General features: G+C 38.0%; 2 protein-coding genes across 2 annotated transcripts; both read left to right on the forward strand.

Moving 5' to 3' along the window:
• Window positions 1-922: 922 nt before the first annotated feature.
• Window positions 923-1,836, forward strand: LOC133517266 (uncharacterized). Its single transcript, XM_061850496.1, has 2 exons — window positions 923-1,255; window positions 1,367-1,836. The coding sequence occupies exons 1-2, from the start codon at window positions 1,037-1,039 to the stop codon at window positions 1,604-1,606; spliced, it is 459 nt and encodes a 152-aa protein (XP_061706480.1). The 5' UTR covers window positions 923-1,036; the 3' UTR covers window positions 1,607-1,836.
• A 128-nt stretch (window positions 1,837-1,964) lies between these two features.
• LOC133517256 (tyrosine-protein phosphatase non-receptor type 11) lies at window positions 1,965-12,287 on the forward strand. The gene is made up of 2 exons (XM_061850482.1): window positions 1,965-2,248; window positions 8,446-12,287. Exon 2 carries the CDS (start codon window positions 8,535-8,537, stop codon window positions 10,458-10,460), a length of 1,926 nt encoding a protein of 641 aa, XP_061706466.1. The 5' UTR covers window positions 1,965-2,248; window positions 8,446-8,534; the 3' UTR covers window positions 10,461-12,287.
• The last annotated feature ends 2,923 nt before the right edge of the window (window positions 12,288-15,210 follow it).

The following is a 15,210-nucleotide window of genomic DNA, read 5'->3' on the forward strand; positions in this document are numbered from 1 at the left end:
ATGGTATGTTGTCACGGCGTTTTACATTCGCGTGCGATGCCGAGCCGAGCTACGAGACGCGTATGTAAAGTGCCAATTACATCCACACTATCAGGCGGGCTATAACCGCGAAATTCGAAGTTCGTCAATTGCGGGCATTTTTCGCTGTCACTCAATTACGTCTTAGTGAGAGTAAAAGAGAAAGATCACTCGTTCGTTTTCGCGGTAGGCCCCCAGATATCAAGTGCCAATTACATCCACCTGTACATCCACCCTTCCCGATTTCGGGCCTGAGGGCTTACCGCGAAAACCAAAATACGGAAAATGCGGGGATCTTATAGCCCAGATAATCCTTTTCGTTTCACGGAATATCAGCACATCGTTAACAATACTTGAAATGTAAAAAATACTTTGTCTCTAATTGCCAAAAATGTTCAATGTATGATATTATTGCATATGAACCATTTTTTTACATTTCAAATATTGTAAACGATGTGCTGATAAGCGCTAGCAATTACACCCAAACTCCCGAAATCAGTCCCGATTTCGGGCCTGATAATCGTTTTCGTTTCACGGAATATCAGTACATCGTTGAAGCATGTGTTCATTGGCACCGCTGGCACTTTATTTGATGAAACGGAAAGATATTATCAATATGCTCTTTGGATATCATTTATCGTGCCCGAAATCGGGTCCCGATAAAGCGTGGATGTAATTGGCACTTCAGACACGATTTCGGGCCCGAGAAAGAGTATTTTTCTGTTTCACCAAATATCAACATATCTCCGTAAACATATCGTTTGCAATATTTGAAATGTAAAACATTGAACAAATTTGGCAATTATTGAAAATCGCATGTGATTTGTTGCAAGATGAGTGGAGCCCCTTAAAGTCTATGGCATGCATATTTTATTAAAAACAAATGATTTGTTCCAAATATAAAAGCTTTGAATGATAGGATAGGAACAATTGACATAATAATAAAATACAACAAATAATTCCTGATTTTCTAAGTTTTGAAAGTATACAATAAAAAGAAAATTACACTGAAGTCACAATGTTGTGTCCTGAAGGTGACCTAGCAATTCAAAATGAAGTTGATACTAAACAGGCTGGAGAAACTTGTCCCATTAAAACCAAGAAAGTATCTCCTGAGGACCCGTCTGCCACTATTGAATTTAGCAGCAGCTCTTTGAAAAACCCCAAGACCTGGAAGAAATCTTTTGCCAATTTCTTTCGACACCAGATCCGTTCATCGCGGTCACATTCAAGCGAAGTATGTTTGTATATACCATTTATTGTTTAGTATTTTTCGTCTTAAAATGTAAAGTACTTACTTACTGATAATACTTTTCATGACAAAACCTTATTTAAACTTATGTTGTAGGGTGATGGACCAACTGTTAATAAAGAGAAGTACGAAAACAAAGAAATAAGCCCCGAACTTAAATGGCAATCATTGGGAAAAGTATTTCGTCGTCAAAGCTTAATTGAACCTTGGAACAAAGCATCCAATCAGCATGGGGGGGAAAGTTCTACTCCAAACAAGCGTCTCGCCGTAAGAAAAGTGCTGTCTAGTTATTTTGGAAAGTCTCAATCCCCTAATTCTGGCTTGGATGATAAATAAATGTTTCGATTTATAAATAAATTTCGTAATTTAACATTTGGCTTACTTCAGTAATCAGTCGTGATAATTTCAGTGTAGATTAGAGCATAATAAAATAGCGTTGCTTCTTTTTAATTTGAATTTGGCGCCTTGTAAGCTAAGCCATAGTAGCAAAATTTTAATATTCATTCGAAATGTTATTTCCACTTGAGTGAAATTAATTCATTTTCATTAATAAAATCAAATCTGATTTTAAATGTTTTATTTTATAATAAGCTATAGAACAACAGCTACATGTCTAAGACTAAACTTTCTTTCCTTTGCTTCGTCTCTTAGCAGTAAAAAAAAAGTAAAATGACAATAGATGTGACATTTCCCTATTTTCCGTAGTCAAATGCAGGCTGGGATGAAATCCTATTTAGTTTTTCGATAAAAAATCTTATTTTAACAATTTAGTTCCTTACATACGTTGCATTATCGCTCCATTTATTAATTTTGTACATTTCATGTTTGTGAATGTCCATGTGCAACAGCGTACGGGTGTAACCGCCCTTGAAAACTGTGTTACAAAGGGTCTAGAGTCAGCATAGCAACAAGGTTTCGATCCATGAACCTCCTATATTGTGTGGTGCTCAATGTTTATTGTTCGAGTGCCTTCATGAGGTAAGTTTAGTGTAAACTAATAGTAGAAGTCGTATTATGCGTTACATCTTGTCAAAATATGTGATATACTGTATACGCTTATTTATATACATGTAGGTATGAAGCTGTTGTATTTAAGGGCAATATATTTATTGTGGAAGATTGCTATCAGTAGTGGGAGCTTAGAATGTGGTGAGCTTATCTTTGAGTCCCTGAATTAAACCTTTTAATAACACTAACACCCATGTATTATATTCCTCAAAAATTTCATGATCAACTTTTGGTATTAACTTCTTTGTGTAAATAGTTATAATATCTTATCTATTACAGCTGCATTGTGCATCCACTCTAATCAATTGAACTGATGGGTTCTCTATACAGAAATTGTAACTCTGGAATAGTCCCTGACCTAAATATTTAATAAAGTTTTATCAATAGCAACAGGTGTGCTTAATAGAATTTATTCAATTTAACTCATTAGGGCCCATGCCCGCTTTTGGGAACCCACCATTTTTCTATACTGTTAGTTACAGATGAAAATCGAACTAAACGCCGTAACCCAGGTGTACCCAAGTGGGTTCAATGGGAGTTAATGGGTTAACATGTATATGCTTCAAAAATTTGTTGGTAAAATATAAACAGCTTGGATATAGGACAAGCTAGTGGAGCAAATTACTCTATTATAGAAGTTTTTCTCTAGTAATGGTACTACAAAATTACATTATCACCAAGAAAACTGGCCTGACAAAATACTCTGTAATAATACCAGCAAATTTCTGGCTATAGTGCTAGTTTTGATGAAATTTGGCATATTGTGAATTTTTACCTCAAATCCTCCTGATCCTGGGAAAGGATGGGGAAATGATAATATAACTAGTCCACAGACAAAGACATTAATCCTATGGTCCCACACAATTCAGATTGGAATCTGGCTGGGTATTACTTGGTCTAAGAAGAAAGAATAAATAATAAATAAATAAATATTATAGGACATTATTACACAAATTGACTAAGTCCCACAGTAAGCTCAATAAGGCTTGTGTTGAGGGTACTTAGACAACAATATATATAATATATAAATATTTATAAATACTTAAATAGATAGAAAACACCCATGACTCAGGAATAAATATCCATGCTCATCACACGAATAAATGCCCTTACCAGGATTTGAACCCGGGACCATCAGCTTCGCAGGCAGGGTCACTACCTACTAGGCCAAACCGGTCGTCGAAGAAAAATCAGGATATTCACATTTTAAGCACTAAATACAAAATTATTTATTATCATAAAGGTTGTATACAATATACATGTGTCCAAACTAGGTTAAGCCAGTATTAGATGTCTGCAAGAGCAATTGACAACGAATTTCCCAGTAATAATAAAAAACACTGCTTACTACTAAAAGTAATTACTACAATACAAAACTATAAATATATGTAATATGTTATTTCAATGACAAGTTTTTAGCAATTATTCAAATTTAATTGGCTTGAGTCAAGTTTCTTTTTTATTCAAATCAAATGATCCCTCTGGGCTATTCTGCTGAGATTAGTATGAAATTAAATCCTTGAATTACTCCGAACTTTATTTATAATATGAACATATTATGTCTTTCTTTGATTGTGTGTGATGCAAATTCATTCAAATCTTGGCTGCCTACTAGGAGGATTGAAGTATTTTTTTTGATATGCAGTTATTTTTTAATATAGAAAGCCTAAAAATTAAAATTATTATAAGTATAATAATTTTTATTTTTTACTTATTGTTTTATTCAACCACAAAAATCAGTAACAGAATTAAATTAAATTTGAATTTAAATTATACACTTCAATTAAAAATTCTATATGTATAGATAAAGGCACAATATACAAGGTGTAACCAAAATAGCGGGGATCCATTTAAGGGCATATGCAGAATCATGTTCTGATCAGGAAAAAGTAAAACAAAAAATTTTTTAACACAAAAACAAATCTATGGGGAATTTTGTCTTAAGTCGGCCATCTGCCAACCCTCCATAAAAAGTTACAAATACCACATGGAAAAAAAAACTTCTTTTTCCTAATTAGAACATGATACCGTATGTGCCATTAAATGGATCCCCACTATTTTTACTACATCCTGTATTTATCATATTGTATTAAGGATTGGGAACGTAAAATAATATGGAATAATAGTTTTAAATTACTTTTTTTACCAGATTTTAATATAAACATATAAATTGAATGTTGCTCAGTAGGTAATAGGTATATCAAAATTAAATTAATACAGGTGTTAAACCAGGTGTAGTTACATACAGCTGTAGACAAAATGTTACACTCTGCCCTTGCGGAGGTTAAATAGTAAAAAAATAGTTGATTGTACAACAAGGGCATAAAGCAATCCATTTTTATCCAAAGCAATTTATGTATCTTTATACCCGACTATTATTTATATAGTTACGTCACAATTTTATTGACATCGACTTATAGTAAGTTTCACTGTCCTCACCCTTTTTATTCCTACTTTAAATTGCATCTGTCAAACCGGTAGCTTCAAATAGATAGTGTCGTCCAAAGTGTCCAAAAATATTGCAATACACCATTGTTACAATATAATAAGGATGTGTACCTATATATTTGGTCACTTTGGCCATCATAATACTCATTATCTATTAGATGATGACTGTATTTAGTTATGGAAAGTAAAACTACAGTGCCATCATGTGTTGGAGTTCGATAAATAACTTGAATACTATAATTTTTAATAATTCATTTCTCTGGTTGGATTTAACTGGTCCTTTTTTTTCTGTACATATTTATAACAGTTTCATTGCCCAAATTTGTTCGCCCAATCCGTCATTTTATTAAATAATTTTGTAAAGGGTCTAGCAGGCTAAGCTAATAAGAGTGGCCCCCATGAGGGATTTGATTATACTTTTAGGTGGAGTAGTGGCTGGACCTAAGAACACTGTGTGCTTAATATCAGCCTGCGATCTTTTGTTTCAGATTTATTCACAATAATGTCAAAAAATTAAGATAATTTTTAAACTTTTTTTTTTGCGAAACCAAGCATGCGAGTGAAACCAAATAAATTCAGAATTGAGGAGGATAGAATGGAGTTAATAAGGTATATTTTTACAGACCTTTATGTCCTTAAACTAAGGTGAAAAAAAAAAAAATTTTTTTTCGCTTAATTTTTTTTTGCCACTTCTCGCGAAGATACAACTACCAAAAAAATTACGTGACAAGCCATAATTGTCAACTACGTATACATTTAAAAACATTTTCATATATCATGGTTTTTTTTTTTACATGACGCACCGTGATACTAAAAATATTTTTAAATGTATACGTGTAGTTGACAATTATGGCTTGTTAAGTAATTTTTTTCGTAGTTGTGTCTCTGCGAGAAGTGGCAAAATAATGTGAAAAAAAAATAGTTTATTTTCATCTTAGTTTAAGGACATGAAGGTCTGTAAAAATATACATTACTAACCCCATTTTATCCTCCTCAATTCTGAATTTATTTGGTTTCACTCGCATGCTTGGTTTAGCTTAAAAAAAAACCGGAAAAGTGCGAGTTGGACTCGCCCACCGAGGGTTCCGTACTTTTTAGTATTTGTTGTTATAGTGACAACAGAAATACATCATCTGTGAAAATTTCAACTGTCTAGCTAATTAGCTATCATGGTTCATGAGTCATGAGATACAACCTCGTGACAGACGGACGGACGGACAGCGGAGTCTTAGTAATAGGGTCCCGTTTTACCCTTTGGGAATAAATCTGAAACAAAAGAATATTAAGCATACAGTGTTCTTACTTCTTAGGTCCAGCCACTACTCCACCTAAAAGTATAACCAATCCCTCGTGGGGGCCACTCTTATTAGCTTAGCCTGCTAGACCCTTTGTTCTAAAGCAGGATAATTTGAAAGAAAGAAAGAAAATACATTTATTTATGACGTAAAAAAAATACAATTTATTAATTAGAGATTAGGTATTAAATAGGCCCATCGTACTGTAAGGTTTAAGAATTTTATTTGTCAAAAGAAGATATTATATAAAATACTGAAATAAGATGAGATATTCCAAGAATTCTTGGATATAAAAGCAGAGAGAACTACAAAACAACGTTGCATTGAAGTTGTGGGCAAAGCAATCCTTTTGTCCTGTCTGTACTTCAATAAAAACCGACTTAAATGAAGTTCATAACCATTATTTGCCGCACGTTTCATTTAGATCGTTTGTCGTTGGCGGTGGTAGTTGCGCTTAGGTATAGTTTTGCGGTTAAGGAAAAACGTGTAGATAATCATCTGACGCGTCCAATGGCACACTTATTGAACTGAGTTTAAATAGTACCTACTTACTCGTATCAGTCAAGTATTTGTTCTTACTGGAATATCTATTGACCGAGCGTTCGAGGTCTACGTTTCAGCTTGGGCAAAATGCTTTCTTATGTTCGGATTTTCTCCTCTACAGGTCGGAATTCTCAACCGATTCTCATGAAATTTTGTGAGCAGGTTTGATGATTGAATGAAGTTTTTAGGGGTTCGTACCTCGAAAGGAAAAAAACGGAACCCTCCTTATATTATAGGATAATTTTGTTGCCCGTCCGTCCATGCGTCCGTCTGTCTGTCTGTCAAGACCATTTATATCGGGAACGCGTGGAGGTATCGTAATATCGAGTTGAACTTATAACCATATACTCAAGTCTACAGTCCCCTGAAGCTGTACAAAAATCAACCTTCCAAGTTAAAGTAAAAAAAAAAATACGTCCGTTTATGCCGCAAAAATATTTCGACACTCAAGTGAATCAAAATTTATATAATTCCCGTTGACCTAGAACTATGAAATTTTGGAAGTCGTCTTACACTACGGAAAAAAGCGGCCAAGTGCGAGTCGGACTCGCCCATGAAGGGTTCCGTACCATTTATGACGTATTAAAAAAAACTACTTACTAGGTCTCGTTCAAACCAATTTTCGGTGGAAGTTTGCATGGTAATGTATATCATATATATTTTTTAGACTTTTCATTCTGTTATTTTAGAAGTTACAGGGGGGGGGGGGGGGGGGCAAACATTTTACCACTTTGGAAATGTCTCTCGCGCAAACTATTCAGTTTGAACAGTATAGCTCTTATAGTTTCGGAATAAAGTGGCTGTGATGGCTCCTCTACATGATGGCCCAGCGTAGGCCAGTCCTAGGGACGCATTTATGCGTTAGAGGGAGCAAGTGATATTGCTATCTCATTTCACCGCATAGCTGCGTCCCTTGGACTGGCCTACGCTGGGCCATCGTGTAGAGGAGCCCTGACATAATCGGACAGACAGACGGACATGACGAATCTATAAGGGTTCCGTTTTTTGCCATTTGAGTACGGAACCCTAAAAAGGGGAAAACCTGAAAACTATAAATTGCAAAAAAAAAAGTCAATTGACGGAACAACGGAACCCTTGGTGGGTGAGTCCGACTCGCACTTGTCCGGTTTTTTGTCGATTCAGTTATTGGAAATTTTCAAAATGGCAGAGGCTATCCAGTTTAAAGCTATCCTCGCGAGGTCTACAGCACACAGAGCCAATAGTTTACAAAATATATAACGTCTACAAGAGTAGAGATATAATAGAAATGCTATGCAAAGAGCAGGTTACTCTGAAGTTCTCAGTAGTAATTACATTGTATTGTTTCACTGGTGAACGTTACATTTGTTGAATTCTTTGAATAGCGTTCTCATGCCGTGCAACTGACGATTTCAGTGATTGATGGTGTAAATCGTGGCAATTAGCTTTCTAAACCCGATATTGACTGTTATAAACTACGGAACGTAGCATACCTAGCACTTAATATTCATAATATTTAATAAAGTCCCAGATGACCTCAAAACTCTACCGGTATGTCAATTTGAAAAAAAAAATGTTTCAGTGGTTGCTTGGTAAATGTTATTACTCTGCAGATGAATTTTTAAAATGATATTTATTATGAATTGTTAATTAATTTTGCTAATCTTATACTGACTTTGAATTTTAATGTTTAATTTAACTCCTCATGTAAATAATTATGTAAATATTTTTACGCCGATGCATGCCGGCAGAATATGCTGACCTAATATTACCTTCTACCTACTAACCAACAGTGTATGTACCATATTCTTGGAAATAAAGTATTGAATTGAATTGAATTTGAACTTACAGCTTGAAATAGTAAGAGTGAAAATTTAAATGTTTTTTTTTTGTCTATTACAGATGATTTTTGAGAATCTATGGCGTTTGAAGGGGCAAAAGGGGGAACTAATCTGATATCATAGAGTAAGTGGTGGCGCTACCAGTATAGGATGATCACTCGGCGTTGGTTCCACCCGTCGCTGACGGGCGTGGACGCGGAGCGGCTGCTGATGGACTGCGGCCGCGACGGGTTCTTCCTCGCGCGGCCCAGCATGAGCAACCAGGGCGACTTCACGCTGTCCGTGCGCCGCGGCAACGAGGTCACGCACATCAAGATACAGAACAACGGGGAATTCCTCGACTTGTACGGCGGCGAGAAGTTCGCCACGCTCTCTGAGCTCGTCCAGTATTACATGGAGAACCAGGGCCAGCTGCGTGAGAAAAACGGTAACGTCATCCGATTAAAAACTCCACTCAACTGCGCCGATCCTACCACTGAACGCTGGTACCACGGTCAGCTCACTGCTAAAGAAGCGGAGAGGATGATGCTCGAAAACGGGAAAAACGGCTCCTTTCTAGTGCGTGAGTCCCAGCGCCAGCCCGGGGACTTTGTCCTTTCCGTGAGGACCCATGACCGCGTCACACACGTCATCATCCGCCGCCAGGACAAAAAGTACGACGTCGGCGGCGGCCAGCAGTTTCCCGACCTTGTCAGCCTCGTCGAGCACTACCGCAGCTTCCCCATGGTCGAGACCACCGGCGAGGTGTTGCGCCTCATGCAGCCCTTCAACGCCACTCGCATCCAGGTTCGTCATTTCCAGACCCGCGTCAAACAGCTGCAGAAGGAGAACGAGGGACCTATAGAGAGCATGGCCTACAAGCAGGGCTTCTGGGAGGAATTCGAGACCCTGCAAATGATGGAAAACCTACAGCTGTTCGACCGCATGGAGGGCTCCAAGCCGGAAAATATCAGAAAAAACCGGTACAAGAATATCATCCCGTTCGACCACACCCGCGTAGTGCTTCGGGACATCCCGCCGGACGCGCCCGCGGGTGCAGACTACATAAACGCTAATTACATCCGCTGCGACAGCACCGAGCCCGGCGCCGACCACGACTGCAACGGCTCCAACGAGAATGGCTGCCCACAGCTCCGCGGCGGCACGCCCACCAAAAGCAAAGACAAGTCGTCCCCGAATCACACGCCTGTCACAGAAGAAAAGTCATTAGGCTCTAAAGAAAGTCTAAAATCGTATGGGAACGGCTCTCATAAGTCGCTTCCTCCTTTTGAACCCAGCGTCCTCCCCTCGAATCCCAACTACGTCAACACGACAATACCGAAAGCTGCGGTGGAGGCAGAGAATGGCGTCGCCGAGCACGTATATAATAAGACCTACATCGCCACGCAGGGCTGTCTGCCCACCACCATCTATCAGTTCTGGTCCATGATCTGGCAGGAGGACGTCCGTGTCATCATAATGACGACTAAAGAGATCGAACGCGGCAAGGTCAAATGCGAGAGGTACTGGCCGCATTTGAACAAGACAGATTCCATAATGAAGTTCACGATCGTGAACGAGTTCGAGTCGTCGACGCAAGACTACACGCTGCGGCGATTCCTGGTGACGAAGAGCGACGAGCCGGGCGCCAAGCGACAGATCTTCCACTTCCACTTCACGGCGTGGCCCGACCACGGCGTGCCGTCGGAGCCCGGCCGCGTACTGAACATCCTGCTGGACGTCAACTACCGCCTACAGCAGATTATGACAAGCGCCGCGCCGCCGGCCGCCGCCGTCGTGTGCGTGCACTGCTCGGCGGGCATCGGCCGCACGGGCACCTTCATCGTCATCGACATGATCCTCGACCAGATCAGGAAGGAGGGCTTCGACTGCGAGATCGACGTCCACCGCACCGTGCAGATGGTGCGTGACCAGCGCTCTGGAATGGTGCAAAACGAGGCTCAGTATAAGTTCATCTACATGGCGGTGCTAGAGTTCATCGAGACGGTAAAGCAGCGCGTGGGGCTAGGCTCGGCGGACTCGAAGACGCGCAGTCACTCGAAGGAGATCGTGGAGAGATTTGGTTCGTGGAAATAACGCTGTCTTGTCGGGTGACTACTTGTGGCGCGGCGCCACTAACTTTCGTAGCCAGACCCGATCTGACAGCTTATCTCATGGGGTGCTCTATTATTGGTGCAACAAGCAAGGGAATCTGGTTCTATGGAATGACTGTGCGGATACTGCGGACAGCTTCACTTTTGCTTTACATGCAACGAAATTCGAAACAAGCAATGCAATTCAGTGTACAATACTTTTTTACATTTGAACGTAAGTAATGTAACAAATCGATTTCTATAAGACATCACATAATTTCTGTTAGTATTTATTCGAGCCATAATTTTACGTAGAAATCGACAAAACGGGAACATTTCGAGAGTTGTATAGTAATATTGTTATTAGTTCGATACTAAATTCACAGAATTAATAATAAGTTTATAAAGTGCAATCCAACAATAACATCCTGTTGGAAATCCCTGAAATTTGTTAGTGGAATGGTGTTTTGTCCAGCACCATTGTTCCGAGTAATGAGTCATATTTCTTAAGATTTTATGAGACTCGGCTAGCGGTCTCGGTTATCGATTTTTCCATAGTTTTCTAAAAGTTTAACTTTATAGATAATTTAATTTGGTTATAAATACATTTTACGAAATCGTAACATAACAGAAGTATATGGAAAATGAATGTTGTTAAGGAGTACATGGTTATTGGTAGTTTCAAACTATAGTTACGCATATTACGCGTAGGTACCTATATAACTTAATAATATTTTGAACAAGTATGTTTTATACTCGTAATACATAAGGCCGAGCGCGGCTTCAATGTGATCTCGAATTAGATTTTGGATTTAACCGTTTTTTTAAATATAAAATTTTGGTCCGGCTTATGTGTGTAACTGCAGGATATATTCCGTAGTCCCTTTGGCCTCTGAGCTCCTGAGGCCTCGTGGCCCCGGTGGTCTCGTTTATTCTAAAGGCTAAAGGATCTTTGGCCTCACGGCTCAGCCAATCCACGTATTTATCTTATGTAGATAGAGCTACCCAGTGGACGGTGAAAGGTGTTGCTTATATTCGATTTATTTCGGGTATTAACTTCTCATTACGTATACAATTACACATTGAATATTTAATTCGCAACACTCTACTTCTGCACAGAAAATGCGTATTTCTGTTTCCAACATGTTGTTTTTTTAAGTATCGACGCAACAAAATCCATCACTTTGATAGTTATATTTTATTTACTTTAATATTAAATGTAAGTTTTTGATTTATTATTCTTGTCATAAAGAAAGATGAGGTGCTTATATTGTGAAATTCGGCCCATGTTCTAACATGATCATAGAGAGATGTATGATATATATTAAGTATGAAATTTATTTTCCGTTAGATATTCTATATAGTTATAGTCGGCGTCTAAAGAAGCTTGTAACACTTTAGTACTTTGTCGCATTAAAGACAGTATGTAAAATCGAATAATGACAAGGTGGTAAAGGTCGAACGACTTTTGGGGTCGATATGTAGGGTCAGTTCAAGCAGTCAAATCTCATTGGAACGGGCATAATAAAAATTGATTATTAGGGTGGGCCTTACATTTCGAATTTCTCAATTTTAGGTGAGACCACCAATTTTAGCGGGGCGCCCGCGTAGAGTTGTGCCGTGTTCGAGAACGTTCTCAGTTTCCTATGGGAAATATATACAAGCAAGCACATTTCTCATACAAAAAAAGAGAACGTTCTCGCGAAAGGCACAACACTTCGCCCGCGTATTTACAGACAACAATAGATATTTGTTTTACAAGGGGGCAAAGTGTTTGTTCAACCTCGCTAATATTGATACCCGAGCAAACGAAAGATTCCAAAATTGAACGCCGAGCGTAGCGAGTGGTTCGTAAAATGGAATCTTGAGCGTTGTGAGAACAAGGCACTAAGGTTAAACAAAATTTGCCACCGAGTCAAACAACATATTTCACCACACTAACACAAGGAAAAGATTAACTGTAAAATATCAAATAAAATCGAAGCTAATCAATTCATAATGAATGTTATTAAACATTCGTCATTCAAAATCATCATTTAAAACTTTTAAAAATCAATTTTACCAGCCAACATAAGGAAACGGTTCAAAATTTGCATTTGATTACTTTGGATAAAATGCAACTATCTTACCTGTTTTTGTACAGTCAAGGTATTAAATATCGACACGGACAAAGTGCCAAAAATATGTATACACGACCTTATTGCCTATACATTAAAGTAGTGTGTACATATTTTTGGCAATTTGTTCGTGTCGATATTTAATACCTTGACTGTACAATCAAGAGAACCAGTTGGTGTGGTGAAAAATTATTATTATTAGTATTTAGTTGCTAGTTATACGTGGCAATCACCTAAACAGATATCGGCAATTTTTTTAAGAAGAGTGTACCTATTCTTCATTTGTGCAATAACCAAATAAGAAGTTGCCCACAAGAATAGAGAAATAAGAACCTCCTAAACCTACAATGAAAAGTAACTTAGCGTAAAGCGTTTTAAAGCTCTGGTTTCCCAGGATACCGGTGCTGTCATATAATGGCCGTCTCCATACAAAAACTACTCCATCCATATTTAGCCGTATTATTTTGTATTGAGACGGCTGCTATCCTAGGAAAACAGAGCTTAAGAGGGAATAGCTTTTTGAATCGGGTAATTTTTCTATGAAAGTCCATTTCGGGAGAAAACGTTTTCCACTAACTACATCTTAACAAATCACTTTGATTTTGATGTCGATCGCTTCAGCATAATATATTCTAGTTTTATAGGTTTCGCTTTTTTGAAAACAATAATCTTTTTGTTTTGCACATTTTGAAAAAAAGGAAAACCTATAAACCTAGTTTTTCATTGTGTCAATAACATACTAAACAATCATGGAGAATGGAAAATATTTAGAAGTGGAAAAACGTTTTCTTTTTTTGTATGGACGTTCAGTTTTTTTTTATATACCACGTTGGTGGCAAGCAAGCATACGGTCCGCCTGATGGTAAGCAGTCACCGTAGCCTATGGACGCCTGCAACTCCAGAGGTGTTACATGCGCGTTGCCGACCCTTTAAAAACCTTTTCTGAAGAACCTCATACGTGGTACCTATACTTCCCTCTTAAACTACCGCTTACGTTGTGTTAAGGAGGTACATCACCGCTTGGACGGCCCGCGCTATATTACGTTGTTGGCATTTTATTTATACTTACCGTATTCCAATTTTAAAAGCGGAGCTTAACTGCTGGAAACAAAACAGAGAAAGTTTTATGTTATCTGCTAAAGATATATGTTGTGTTATATGATGTAATAAATAATAAAATGTGATATTGTATAATGTAGTTTGTTCTGTTGTGCATGAACATCAAACTCCCGTCGACTTAAGTCTTATGACGAAAGTGAAGGACCCGCGCGAAATCGCATTTTCATACAAATGTAGTCCTCATTTTCCTCTCTGGATATTAATATTAGTGAAAATATTTTGACACTATTTGTTGCATATCGACCATACCTATACCCCTCCGTTTGATTTTTTTCGAATTTTTAATTATTATAAGAGTTAGGAGCATTTAAAAATTTGTATAAAATCTGTTTTTTGCTCCTAATTTTTACAATAATCAACAAATCGAAAAAAGTCAAACGTAGGGGCATACCTATGGTTAATATACATCAAATTAGATAAAAATATTTTTCCAAACATAAGTTCCAAAAAACTCTGGTACGGGCCGGGGTTTGAACCCGCGACCTCCGGATTGCAAGTCGCACTGGCTTACCGCTAGGCCAAAACATATCATCATTATTAAATTATTGAGATTTCCTTTACAGTGGGCAAAACTATAAAAATTTAAATAGTCGGCAAAGGACGAAAGTTGGCGAATGCCGATCAGTACCCCTAGTGTAACTTTGATCGACATTATAACGTGACGAACGCGTTTGCGTTAAGTCTCATTTTGTATAGGATTTTGAGTTTCCAAAACGTCCCGCTTGGCGCGCTCTTTCTAAATCCAATACAAAATGAGACAAAACGCAAACGCGTACGTCACGTTTGGAAATCGAATTTATTTACACTAGGGGTACAGTACCCCTAGTGTAAAATATTTTCGACAGCGAAACGTGACGTACGCGTTTGCGTTAAGTGTCATTTTGTATGAGATTTTTGAATTTCCAAAACGTCCGCTTGGCGCGCTGTTCAAAAACCCATACAAAATGAGACAACGCAAACGCGTACGTCACGTTTCGCTATCGACTAAATTTACACTAGGGGTACAGATCCTTTACTTTCTGCCCAGTTCTGCTCTCATCGACTCATCGCAGACGAAGAATCTACAAATAAGTTTTAAGTACAGCGATGTAAGTTGTAGGAAAAAGATGACGTGGAAATAATGTAAAAATGTTTCCTTCCCGTTTCAAAACTGTTTATTTTTCTATATTTCTCTATTTGGTATGTAACACAATAACCAGGTATTATATAAGAGCAAAAAAACAAACATTGGTTTTCCCTGAAAAATAGTGTAGTGACATTTAACCATCTTTTTTTATCAACATTCACTGCCAGCGCAAGATACGAGGTAGGAGCGTTACCGATAACACGGAAAAAATGTACGTAGCGAAAAGCGAACAGAAAACCCGCCTAGCGGGTCGCTGGCAGCGATTGTGTTTACGTAGTATTATATAAGTAATCTTTATACACGTCGACTGTAATGGTTGAATAAAGATTTCGTATACCAAACTATAATTACGTACTTTTAATATATGTGCACCCAACTCAACTATAATATTC

The sequence above is a fragment of the Cydia pomonella genome, chromosome 4 (genome assembly GCF_033807575.1).
Source record: "Cydia pomonella isolate Wapato2018A chromosome 4, ilCydPomo1, whole genome shotgun sequence".
NCBI classification, from domain to species: Eukaryota; Metazoa; Arthropoda; class Insecta; order Lepidoptera; family Tortricidae; genus Cydia; species Cydia pomonella.